The sequence below is a fragment of the Corythoichthys intestinalis genome, chromosome 14 (genome assembly GCF_030265065.1).
Source record: "Corythoichthys intestinalis isolate RoL2023-P3 chromosome 14, ASM3026506v1, whole genome shotgun sequence".
Lineage (NCBI taxonomy): Eukaryota > Metazoa > Chordata > Actinopteri > Syngnathiformes > Syngnathidae > Corythoichthys > Corythoichthys intestinalis.
Genome location: NC_080408.1, coordinates 20,356,510 through 20,370,122, shown reverse-complemented (window position 1 = coordinate 20,370,122; position 13,613 = coordinate 20,356,510). Strand labels below are relative to the sequence as shown.

Sequence of the window (13,613 nt, the reverse complement as noted above, 5' to 3'; positions counted from 1 at the left end):
TCCTGGTTATTTTGAGTTATAAACAGGAAGTGACCTGGGAATCACCCAAATTTATAGGAAGTGACTCAAACTCAAAAGGAAATGACCTGTAAATGCCCTGAAAATCAGACAGAATGACTGAATGCTCTGGTTTCGGATGAACGAACGTTCCCAGTCTAGTCGAGCACCGTCAATGCAGCCTTAAGAGTTTTTTTACGCATTTATGGTGGAAGATTTTGGTAGCAACTTCTTGGTTCCTTTTTATTTTATTTTTTTAGAAGTTGACAACTCTTTAAAACGATATCTCGATTCTTGGCAGGCACATATCGGTAACCTTTTGGGATACAAAGTATCACGATATATCACCATTTCGATATTTTGTCACACCCCTAGTTGTGATTGAAAAGAAACATAACCTTTAAAACTGAACTCTTATTTCATGGAAGTAGTAGTGGTTGATATCAAATGGCTGTCATTTGGGGTCAGGCACAGGCCCACTAGGTACTACAAGCTACTTTGCGGTTTTTCACTTATCGCGGCCGGTTCTGGTCCCTATTAACCACAAAAAACGAGGAATCACTGTAAACTTAAAAGTTGATGCCACTCAACCAAATATTTTGGGGGAATTTAGAATAGATCTTTCTATTGGACGAAACAGTAACATGTTCAATGATTAAATCAGAGCACTCACAAGTAAAGTTACCAATGTGCTGGCATCAAAGCAGTCAGTTTCAGGATTATGCTTAAATACATTTTCCGCAGCGATATTTAAATTCCCTATTAAGTGCCAACCTGCAATATGCTAAACTCCTTTTTACGCTCGTTTATTCTGACATTCTTTAAATGTTTCAAGTTAACTTCTTTGATAATTCCCAGAATTTGCAAATCATTTTAATAAGAAAATGGTTCAAACCATTAAGTTGCATATTAACATAGTAACTAGGGATGTCCTGATGGCATATTTTTGCACCGGAGTCAGAGTCACCTGATTTTGAGAAACTGCCATTACAGACACCCAACCCGATAAAATGTATTTTTTAAATTAGAACAAAACTTCCAAACATGTGACAGTACTGTGCTACTTCCTCCTCTGCAAGATTGCCGCAACACTCCGTTTCCGGGAGTGTTGTAGAGAATAAAAATCTATGTATTATTGTTTCTTTTGGCAATGCCATTCCATTTCTGGATTATTTTGTTACTTTTTAGCCCTTAAAAAATAAAAATCATATATACATTTTTTTTAAAATTAAAAACCTGATCTTTTTCACCCGATTCCTATCCTTTGAAAAATGGCCCGATCGGCCTGATTTCCGATCATGTCATCGGATCGGGGACATCTCTCATAGTAACAACTGTGTGAAGGGACACTGCCCCTGAATTGCCGTGGAGATGTTAATCGCATGTTCTAATATTTATTTCATCACCCGGATTTTAATATTTGTCACCGTTTTTCGCTGTACTTTTAGGTGGAAAAAAAACAAAACAAAAACATTTTATCAGGCCAACAACTGACCATACAGGAGAGTGAACCGTCTGCCTCACTAAATCCTCCTCCACGCGTGTAACACAAGAAAGAAGACAACTTTGATATCTTGACCTTGGCTTGGCACTACTAATAAAGAGGGGCAGGTTAGGGACCATATGCACAAGGAGACAAATGTTAGGCAATGAACTAAGTAAAATAACATTGAAAAACCATTCAAATAGTTAAATAATGCCATGTTATATTTAAATTAAGCATTTTAAAGCTATGGCCTCAAATGCTCAATGGGCTCAAAAGTTGAGCATCCTGTTCTATTTGAGCACATCCTGACACCAAACAAGTTTGTAATAACACATAAATGGCAGCAGTTCCTTAAAAGAAACATAATTAGCAGGATCTTTCCATTCATGACCTACTTTTTTTGTGCTTACAATAATTGCAGACGTACCTATCAATTCATCAACTGACTTGACTGTGGAAAGCCGCTCGCTCTGCCAGCTGCTCTTCGTTAGATGGGCCTAAAGAGTAGATGGAAAGGACATGACAAAAAAATAACAGCGTAGCACGACTGCACCCCGAGACTCATTTATTTCTGTTTGAAACAGTACATTTGTGACAATACTGCAACCACAGTGAATGTCATCCATTGTTAAGGCAGGATTCAATGTGACACGCTCGCAAAATACGGTTGAAACAGCAACATGCCCCAAAAGTGATAAATGATGGGAAATGTTTACAAGAAACAAGATGACAAATTGCGACCAAAAAAGGAAAAATCTGGAATGATTTTGCATCATGTCTGAAACCATCACATTGAAGACTAAATAAGGACCACATCACACACTAACAGTAAAATCAAATGAAATGGTAAATGAACAAGTGGGTAAAATGGTGAATGAGGAACCAGCAAGCTTAGCATTTTTAATAAAGCCATTAAATGACATTGCTTCAATACATTTCTTGTATTGTGAGGTCCATATTGGACGAATAACGATTTGGGGAAGTGGCATCTCCACAAACATTTTTCAGACCAAGATGATCTATATGAGGAGGGGGCAGAAATCAATCAATTCAAAAACCCACAATTTCATGGATAAGGCCATTAAATAAGCGTGAATTGAGTTGATTTGTAATCCATGTTTGTATGCACAGTGATCTAGTAGAAGCTGGCCAGAATTGAAAGTAAAGTTAATCCGCCCCACATTAAGTGTAACAACATACAGACAATGGTCGGAAGGGCAATGCCACCTAAACAATGCTTCAGATTATCAGCTTCACTGTTGTATTGTGAGATCATGCATGTTCCACACTAACTTACATTAAACTTTTTACTTTGGGGGCTGAAAGGCTACTATTCATTTAAACAGGATGAAGTGCCATGTGCCAAGAGTCCACCACTCTAGTTTAACAATTCACATGATTTATCTCCCTCCTCATTCTGGACTGTAGTCATTGCTATCAAGCTTTTTTGGTGTGGTTTGTCCACTTTCAAGGTATGGAGCAGTATCCTCCACATGCCCTGCCGGCACCTTGCTCCTGATTCCCCAACCGCAGCGCCTGGCCTTGGCTTTCACTTTCCCAAAGGCCTGGAGTTTGGAGGATCTTCTCTACAAGCTCCTCAAAGGCACACTGTACGCCGTCTTTGGTCTTTGCACTTGCCTCTGAACAAAAAGAAAAAAAGTTACCAAGAAACTAGACAAAACAAAAAAGATCTATATAAGCCTTTATTATCAGAAAATGGGGAAACTATTCCTTTAAAATGGCAGGTTTTAATGATAATGACATCTCAGGAACTTTTAAAGGTTAAAGTAAAACAGACATGATAACTCAATTTAGGAAGGAAGAGACATGCAGTGGATCAAATCGACAACATATTTGTGCCTGGCTGGACCCGAAGACACTCGTTAACGTTGCTGAACTAAAATGGAAAATGCAAAGCAGAGTTAACCTAATTTCGAGTTAGCTTCAAGTGCAAGATTGGAAATCAGAATCAGGAATTCAGGAACGCGTGCAAAAAATGTATTTAAAAGGGAAGGAGGGGGGAATAAAGCCCATCTAGATGCTAATCATAATGCAAATGATCTGGACAGGCTGTTTCCAAGCATAAGACCAAAGCAGCATAAATCAAGCCAGAAGTACAAATCAGAAGCATGACTTGTTGAGTGATGTGTTAAATCTTTTCCAAATTCCACAATTTCGACAGAGAGGTTAGCAGGGCCCACTGCACACCGCACGACAGGCCAAACAAAAACAAATGGGCAAAGAAATTCACAAAAAAAACAAAAAAAAATTGTGGGGACTCCTACCCACACAGATGGCTTTAAACAGGCTCCAGGTACAGTATATTTGAACAACTTCCCTTTGATTAAAAAATAAATTAAAATTTGTGTGATGTCCAAGGAAGGGGGACGAAGTAGATGAGATTTTCCCTCCCTCACTGACTTTAACTGGTGCAATACAAGTATCCTGGGGGCATGGAATTGATCACAACTGGACTTAAAAAGTCCAGTTGCGATCCATACCCTGGGAATGCAATTAATTAGAATAGTCACAGGTATACCGTTGTAAATCACAATACAGTGGAGCCCCATGATACGAGAACCTCACCTTATTATAAGTTTTTCATGGTGTGAGCATTGCGACAAGGCAAAAAAATGAGTCTCATTGTGCGAAAAAAATTATACCAATACAAGCAAAATCCAGAAAAGCCTCCGTTGCTTCACGGTCCGAATGCCACTGCATCCCGCAAGGTGGCATGCAAGCTCTCACTTTTGATTTGACTTCCCATGTGTCTCGTTGTCCCGCAAGGTTGACTACGAGCATCTCACATTAACAGAATCCCACATCTGCCCCCCCGCCGCTCATCCCAGTTGTCTACGGTGATAGACTAAACAAGACATGGAAAAACTTATTCATGCATTCATTTTCAGTAGATTGGACTATTGCAACGGTATATGTACAGGTCATAATAAAACAGTCAGGAAGCTGCAGCTAATATACACTCACCGGCCACTTTATTAGGTACACCTGTCCAACTGCTCGTTAACACTTCATTTCTAATCAGCCAATCACATGGCGGCAACTCAGTGCATTTAGGCATGTAGACATGGTTTAAGACAATCTCCTGCAGTTCAAACCGAGCATCAGTATGGGGAAGAAAGGTGATTTGAGTGACTTTGAACGTGGCATGGTTGTTGGTGCCAGAAGGGCTGCTCTGAGTATTTCAGAAACTGCTGATCTACTGGGATTTTCACGCACAACCATCTCTAGGGTTTACAGAGAATGGTCCGAAAAAGAAAAAATATCCAGTGAGCGTCAGTTCTGTGGGCGGAAATGCCTAGTTGATGCCAGAGGTCAGAGGAGAATGGCCAGACTGGTTCGAGCTAACAGAAAGGCAACAGTGACAACCGAGGTAGGCAAAAGAGCATCCCTGAACGCACAGTACGTCAAACTTTGAGGCAGATGGGCTACAGCAGCAGAAGACCACACCGGGTGCCACTCCTTTCAGCTAAGAACAGTAAACTGAGGCTACAATTTGCACAAGCTCATTGAAATTGGACAAAAGAAGATTGGAAAAACGTTGCCTGGTCTGATGAGTCTTGATTTCTGCTGCGACATTCGGATGGTAGGGTCAGAATTTGGCGTCAACAACATGAAACCATGGATCCATCCTGCCTTGTATCAACGGTTCAGGCTGGTGGTGGTGGTGTAATGGTGTGGGGAATATTTTCTTGGCACTCTTTGGGCCCCTTGGTACCAATTGAGCATCGTTGGAACACCACAGCCTACCTGGGTATTGTTGCTGACCATGTCCATCCCTTTCTGACCACAATGTACCCAACTTCTGATGGCTACTTTCAGTAGCATAATGCGCCATGTCATAAAGCTGGAATCATCTCAGACTGGTTTCTTGAACATGACAATGAGTTCACTGTACTCAAATGGCCTCCACAGTCACCAGATCTCAATCCAATAGAGCATCTTTGGGATGTGGTGGAACGGGAGATTCGCATCATGGATGTGCAGCCGACAAATCTGCACCAACTGTGTGATGCCATCATGTCAATATGGACCAAACTCTCTGAAGAATGCTTCCAGCACCTTGTGGAATCTATGCCACGAAGAATTGAGGCTGTTCTGAAGGCAAAAGGGGGTCCGACCTGTTACTAGCATGGTGTACCTAATAAAGTGGCCGGTGAGTGTAGAATGCTGCTGCCAGAGTCCTTACACATGTCCAGGAAAAAGGACCATATTACACCGGTTATGAAATTGTTACACTGGCTTACAGTGAGTCAAAGGATAGACTATAAAATGCTACTACTGGTAGTCTACAAAACACTTAATGGCCTCGGACCAAAATACATGCTTGATTTGTTGGATCCCCATGAAGATCTAGGACCCTAAGGTCATTTGGAACCGGTCTGTTGTATGTTCTCAGAACCAAGCAGGGTGGGGCAGCATTAAGTTACTTTGCTCCTCACCTCTAGAACAAGTTACCTGAAGGTCTGAAGTGTGCTCAAACTTTTAGCTCCTTTAACTCAGAGTTAAAAACACTATTGTTTTCCACAGAATATTCATAACTGTCTATATATTTCAAATTTCAAGCTATTTGCTTTTTATTAATTTTCTGCTTTATTTTCTATTTCCGATATCAATTATTATTATTATTTTTTTTTAATTTATATGTGATTTTTATGTATAATTTTAATTTCCTGTTTCAATTCTCTTTAAATTTCTTTTGATTTAATTTGACTTTTACGAATCATTTCATCTTGTTCATGGATCTTCATGTGATGTAAAGCACTTTGAATTGCCTTGTGGTGAATTGTGCTATACAAATAAATTTGCCTTGCCTAGAATTTTGTATCGAAGTGCATCTGAATCATTTCTGCTTACAAGTGAACATTAACCATGTCCCCCAGTTTACTTACGCCAAAAGATTTGTTTTGCCCATGTTACGCTATTGTTTCCTTTAATGTTTCGGTGTATGTATGGCTCGCACTTTCATCACGTTGCTATAAATGCTTGCGTACAAATAATCTTTTTAGACTTTTCTTTACTAGATTTTTAGCCCTAAAAACAATACAATGAATTCATATTTAGGGGTAACACGAGGGTGTCGTGGGAAAGGACGCATTTACTGGAATTCAATAATTTCTTATGGAGAAAATACATTACTAGCACATTCACGTTACCAGTTTGGTAGTGGAACAGGTTGTGCCTGCATCCATGTATAAGTAAACAGTACAAACTGAATTGTAGCAATCTTAAAACTAGAACTATTTTTTGCACAAGAGAAGTCGAATGTGAGGTTCTATTGGCTATTACATATGCTCCCCCGAATCACCAACTTCATTCATGTTCGGTCGCATGGCTTTGTGTGCCTTGGGTTCAATTGAACTGCAACACAGGCACTTACCGATAAAAAGCATAGAGTGTTTCCTCGCAAATTTGAGGCCTTCATTTCTGTCCACTTCATGGTCATCCTGCAAACCCAACAGAAGAAATCCACATAATTCCCACCATATTCCGCCTTTCTTGAACGAGTGTTGCACCAAGTTTGTAGCACCAAGATACTTTCAGGTAGAATAGTACTCGACTATGGTTATACGTAGAGGTGCACGATAATTATCGGTCCGATAATAGGAATTATGACGTCATCCCAATAAATCCGATAAAAATATGTTATCGGGCCTATTAATAACATTTTTGGCACGGTGGCGGATTGGGATGTGTGCATTTGTTTCTACTCCTGTTTTGCCAGAATGCAAAGTTTTGTTACTGTTCTAGAGGCCGTATTTTTCCTTCACTGAGTTATAAACCTTACTATGGCAATTAGCAAATGTTTGCATTTTACAGTGTAATGTTTACAAGTTCTTGAGAGACCTTTTGGTTATTGGTAGGCTTGCTGTTCTATAATTGCCAAGTTAAAAGAAAGTTGTTTCATGGACCAAGACGACAAAAGTCTACTCTCCTGTTGCACCATTTTTTTTATCTGCTGATAAAGCATAATACCTGTTGGGTTTATGTTTGTTTTAGATCAGTGCTCATTGTTCAGGGGAACACATCGTCAATGATATTGACTGATGAATTGACTGTGATTGACTCAAATTATATTCATTTGAAAAAAATAATATGGACACTTAATTTGAAGTCAAAACTGTTCTTGTCTCTGTTTTGTTCATTATAATAATGTTCGTGTCATCATGAAAATTCTGGTCCGGTCAAAGGCAAATCTATGCTGAATCAACCACTAGTATTTTTGACCTACGGGTGTTCAAAAACTCAGGTGAATATACATTGAAAAATTAAATATACGTATATTATCGGTTCTCGTATCGGTATTGGCCTTGAGGAGCAGGAAGTTATAGATATCGGTATCGGTTTAAAAAAAGGGATATCGTGCACCCCTAGTTATACGCAAGAGCCTTGGTAAGGCAGTAGCATGCAAGCCAACAGTGGAAGTAAATTCTGTTTGTACTCACCCTGTCAATCTTGTTGCCAACAAGCATTTTTACAATGTCATTGCGAGTCGTGTAGGTTTCTAGTTCGTTGAGCCAGTTTTCCAGCTTTGTGAAGGTGTCACGCTTTGTAACGTCATATACTGTCAAAAAAGAAAAAAATGAGCAGAAACAGAGTTTGATGCAAACGCATGACATTAAATCTGTGCTTTCCAATATTACAATTCATAAATAAAGTATTGTTGGGAATTTGGGACTCTAAAATGATTTCGGTGGTTGAGTGGTTAACACGTCCACTTCACAGTTCTGAGTTCAACCATTCAACCTCGGGCTCCGTCCTTCTTGTGTTGAGTTTGCTTGTTCCCCCCGCGCCTGCATGTATTTTCTCTTGGTACTCCGGTTATCCCCCACATCCCAAAAACATGCATGGTAGGCTGATTGAACGGTCTAAATTCCCCATAGGTGTGCTTGTGAGTGGTTGCTTATCTACTGGTATATGTATTATCTGACTCCAGTAATAGGCTCCAGCACTCCCGAAGACAATAAAGATGGATAAAATTGAAAAATAAAAAAACAAGGACAAATAGTGCTACAAGGAAAAACCCAAAAACTTACCAAGTATGACTCCCTGGGCACCACGATAGTAACTGGGTGTCAGCGTACGAAACCTTTCCTGTCCAGCCGTGTCCTTAAGAGTGCAAGGTAACAAAAAGGTAACGTTATCCAAATATTATTATTGGTAACATTGAAGCAACATGCAGTCAGACTCTCACTGCTAAATATATTGGGGAAGTAGTGGCATTATAAAGTATACAGTTGGGTATTTACAAAAAATATCCCAGTAGCAAGAATATCTCCATTTCCAAGTGATGAGTCTTCATTTGTGTCCTGTACTGTACGATGTCGCAACCCAGTGGACAGATGTAGCACTGCATCATGTTTTTCCACATACAGTTTTTAGCAACTAAAAATATGACAATTGGTCCCACTTACCCATATGGCCAGTTTTGCTCTATTTCCGTCAATGGCTAGTGTCTTCACTTTGAAATCCACACCTTAATGGGTGTGAAAGATATATGGGAACAGGAGGGCTTTAAATGGTTACAAAGTGTTAATAAAGATGGAAAACTTGGGTGTGTAAACCTTACCTATTGTCGCCGACTGCTCTGGATCAAATGTATCTTCTGTGAATCTCAGGAGAAGGCTATTCATAACAAAAATGGTATTATAAGACAATGGGCAAAATCTTTTATTGTCTTACATACCAGGAAACATTCTACCATGTTGGCCATGGAAAACAATTACTAATGCCTAAAACCAGCAGTCAAAATAAACAGATCAACCATATTGAAGTTGCAAAAAAAATGTTGGGTATCATTACACCTCAAGGACACAATTGTCATTAATAAGTGAAATAGAAGAATATAATAGTACGGGCCCGTGACTGTAGAAACGGCTGCTGGTGAAAACTGCTACCAAAATACTGTCAACAGTCCTAACAAGCTAAGCTAACACGCAAAGCCAATAGCAAAACAAACCTGGACTTGCCCACTCCACTTTCGCCTATGATCAACAGTTTCAGAGTTGTCAGTACGTCGTCATCCATATTCCGATAGAACAATAGTTAGCCAAATGTCACGCTTTTACAAACACAACGTACACTCTTTTCTTATTTAGTTATTCCTGTGTGTTCGTCCACTTTTGACAGCCTGCGAAGTACGTAACTTCCGCCCAACGTGAACGACTGACGTCACAGATAATCGTCAATCTCAAGTACAGATCTCGAGAATTACTGTAGATGTGAAAATACCACAAATATAAACCCGAACATCATGTATTATATTCATTGATTTTCTAAAATGATGGCACACGTTAGTAAAACTGAACCGGAAAGTATTATTATTATTATTATTATAAAGTAGCCATTCTGTGCTACATTATGGCTATAACTTCAGAACACTATTCAGTGCAAAGCAAAATATAACAATTAATATGGGCGTAAATCACTTTGATTATAATAACAAAAATAATATATATATTAAAAAAATTATAATACAAAAAAAAAATGTAGCCCGTCACAGCAAAATTTGACTTTTGGCGACAACTTTTTTGTCCTTATTCACAATTTGTCACATATACTTAGGACGTAATGCGGAACCATTTACATTTCAGCCATGAAAAAACTGTTTCCGTGCCGGTCCTCAGCATAGACAAGCTAGGCGGTTGTCTAAGGCGCCAACTAGAGGAGGGGGCGCCAAATTGCTTTGGGGGAAGAAATACTCAGTTACTCGTGGTATATTTCCCGAAGGTTTTCTATCATATCAAGAACATTTCAATAGGCTATGTATAAAAAATATACTTCCAAGATTACTTCTGGTCAGAATTTGTTACCGTGAGTCAGATCATGACCTGGCAACCTGAACCTTGTTGCTCGTTTTGCTCCTCTTGCGCTCTCATTCACAGTAAAATTGGTGTGGGAGGAGTTGCACATCACCTGTGTTACTGTCAGGCGCTATTGATAAATGAATGTCTCGCTCCTGTATCTGTTAATATGACGTTTAAGTGCGACTTAAGAGGTTTAATCTAAAAAAAAAAAAAAAAGTTCAAGCAATCACATGCTTCTTTAAGAAAGCGATAAAAGAGTCAAGTGGGAGCGAAAGGTCACCAACAACAAGCAAAGGGTTGATTGGTTATTGTCATTTCTCTTAATTTGACTAGTTGGAAATACACATAGAGAAGGACTGGAAAAGGCCCATGCTCCCTCCAAGACCCTGCTGTGGGTGCAAAGCTGGTCTGCTGTTCCGTCAGGACCAAAACCACACAGGCGTTTTTTTAGCATTTCAGTTATTCCACTCAAAGCAATACTTCAGGGAATGACCACTTTTTTCTGTATTTTGAGTTTCATGTGAACAAAAAGAGAAAATACAATTAAAAAAACTTTATTTGGGGGATTTTCCCCTTTATTTTATCCACATCAATAACATCAAATGAGTCAATCAAAAGTAGCTTGCACATAGATGTTGAACGTGTTCACGACACCATTTTTGACATCTATCCGTAATTACAATTCTTTGCGTTGGATACCAGTTATATGCAGCTAAGCATGGGTAGAAGAGCACAAGACAAACGTGTCACACTAAAGTGAAAAATGCACAAATAAAACCTTACTGGATATATTTACTACATTTTCTTATCACACCAACAAAAAGGCTACTAATACACAATAAAAGGTTGTGGTCATAACTTTTAGTTGTCTGTCAAAACAGACAGACAAACAAAAGCATTCCTTTGCTAAGCTGTAGTGTTGGACTTATTGGTTACATGACACCTTGGTTAACAATGCACCAGAGCAGGGGTCTACAACCTGCGACTCTTTGAACAATATGATACAGCTCATTTACATATTAAATAAATGAATATTTGATAAACATTTATTCTAGTGCTTGCAAGATTTATTGAAGACGTTTAACTTTCCTTTAGTAGGCAAAGTCAGGCTCAATGTATTGTGTGTTAGTTGACTTCATGTAGGTCATGAACTACCAACTATGAATAGTCACATCACGGACGCCACTCAGAAGGTGTACGCACAATTCTTCATGATCTGGAGCATATTGCTCCAAAATAAATCACTGACACACTCTGACATCAGCCCTGAGACAAAAAAATAAAAATAAATCAAAAACAAAAAACTGGCTCTGAGGATTGATACGCATACATCCCTAGTATATACCTACTAAATTCCATTCTGATTATTTCATTCTCAGCCCTCTAGGCATACCGGAGGAGTAGCAATTATAAATTACTGTCATCGACAAGAAGAACAACTAGAACAATGTGAGCGAGAATTACAGACCTCGGGGAGGTCTAAAAAATAAAAATAAAAAGAAATAAATCACGTTTCGATTAATCTGCTAAAGGGTGTAGATCAGGGGTGGGTAAACCAGTCCTTGAGGGCCGCAGTAGGTCATGGTCTTTGTTCCAACTGATTCAGCACGGACAAACCAATAACCAACCGGTAAACCAATGAGGTTTCAGCGGAAACAAGAAGCACCTGACTGAAATCAACTGATTGCACTTGTAAGACACCAGATTGGTGAAAGGTTGGCCTCATGATGGGTTGGAACAAAATCCTGCACCCACTGCAGCCCTTTGTGGAATACCGTAGGTTAGCCACTCCTGGTTTAGATACACAGTTGCTTTTACTGACCACTAGGTGGCATTCTATGTCACATCTGGACACATATCATGTTCGATGTGTGCATTTTTAAAATTTGAGTTCTCAAAAGGCAAACCTTTCATGTAATACATTCATCAAAAGGCCACCTCATTGAAAAAAAAATGTGGTGATTTAGCTAATCATAATGCCATTCAAGACAAATTCAGACAATCAAAACGAGACAACAAACGGACAGTACAAGTTGAGATTTGGAGGACTGCCTGCTGATACACATTTGCAGCTGAACCAAGATTGTGGTGCATATTTACATTCGTGTGCCAACTGCATGCCCTGAGCAAGAGACATACATATTCTGTAAGAATATTTACTATTGTGCCAGCATGACAACCCAAGGATTTAGGTGCACACTAGATGAAAATTCACAGTGATTGCACAAGCTATCTACATTTAATTGGGTTTCAAAATTAGGAAAAATAAGGCCGAGCCATCAGGTCTCAGACGCTGTAACTGTGAGTGCAGCAGTTGTGGTCAGTAAATGTGTACGAACAGCTCCAATTTGCTTTAAATTTAACAGGCCCTTGGCAGTATTGTAGCCAAATATTAGCATAAACCTCCCGGTTGCCCACAAACAATTGGTAGAACTGGAGCTGACTATAATGTATCTAATACTGTAAGAGATGCCACTGCCTAAATAACAAAAAACACATATACTGTATGTACAAGAGATTACATATTTTGGGAGGTTGTTGGCTGTAACTTTGCGACACAGCTTGATGGCAAATTAAATGAGAAAGCACTTGTGATGGGGCGGATAGCAGCCACTGACCGTGCGCTGAGCCTTATATGGTGGTAGAGGCGGGCCAAAAAGGAGTGACCTTAATTGACCATCTTTTTAGGCCCGTCCAAAAAATCCTGGCAGGAAAGCGACCTAAAAGAGTTCCTTGCTATAACTCAAGAAATTCAACACTCAATTGTTCTCAGCCTGTGTACGTTTTCAGCACTTAAAAAAAAGTGTAGAAAGTTGACAAACGTTTTCTTTTTATGATGAAACATGTTGATCTAATCCTTCTTTTTGTAAATTCTGTGTGTGTGTGTGCGTGTGTGTGTGCTGCCACACAACACAATATTGTGTGTCACTTGAAAAATCAGTCAAAATCATTGCAAAAGGAAGAAACTGAAGAACGGCATTAGATGAGTCAAACGCTGATACCCAAACCAACTTGCTAACTTGTAACCTACAGGCAACACAGGCACCAGTAAGTTCACATTTAATTAATCAGACCCGATACAAACAATTCAAATATTGGGCTCTAAGGATCGATAGATACTGATTCATGCTACATAGCTACCAAGTTTCAAGACGATTGATTCATGAATCACGAAGGAGGAGAACTTCAAAGTTGGATTCCACAAGAATAAGAAACATGAACAAGAACTACTTGGGTGGCGCCTTTCTCTTTCTAGTCTATAGACCTGTTCAATCCGTCTGTCTTTCGGTTTTCTCCATCTGAAA

At 39.3% G+C, this 13,613-nt stretch overlaps 1 protein-coding gene across 1 annotated transcript; it reads right to left on the bottom strand.

Annotated features, from left to right (window-relative positions):
• Positions 1 to 2,009: 2,009 nt before the first annotated feature.
• LOC130929882 (ras-related protein Rab-18-B) lies at positions 2,010 to 9,869 on the bottom strand. The gene is made up of 7 exons (XM_057857500.1): positions 9,462 to 9,869; positions 9,072 to 9,127; positions 8,917 to 8,978; positions 8,539 to 8,611; positions 7,948 to 8,066; positions 6,882 to 6,948; positions 2,010 to 3,123 (listed from the first exon to the last, which is right to left on the bottom strand). Exons 1-7 carry the CDS (start codon positions 9,527 to 9,529, stop codon positions 2,951 to 2,953), a joined length of 618 nt encoding a protein of 205 aa, XP_057713483.1. The 5' UTR covers positions 9,530 to 9,869; the 3' UTR covers positions 2,010 to 2,950.
• Between the last annotated feature and the right edge of the window lie 3,744 nt (positions 9,870 to 13,613).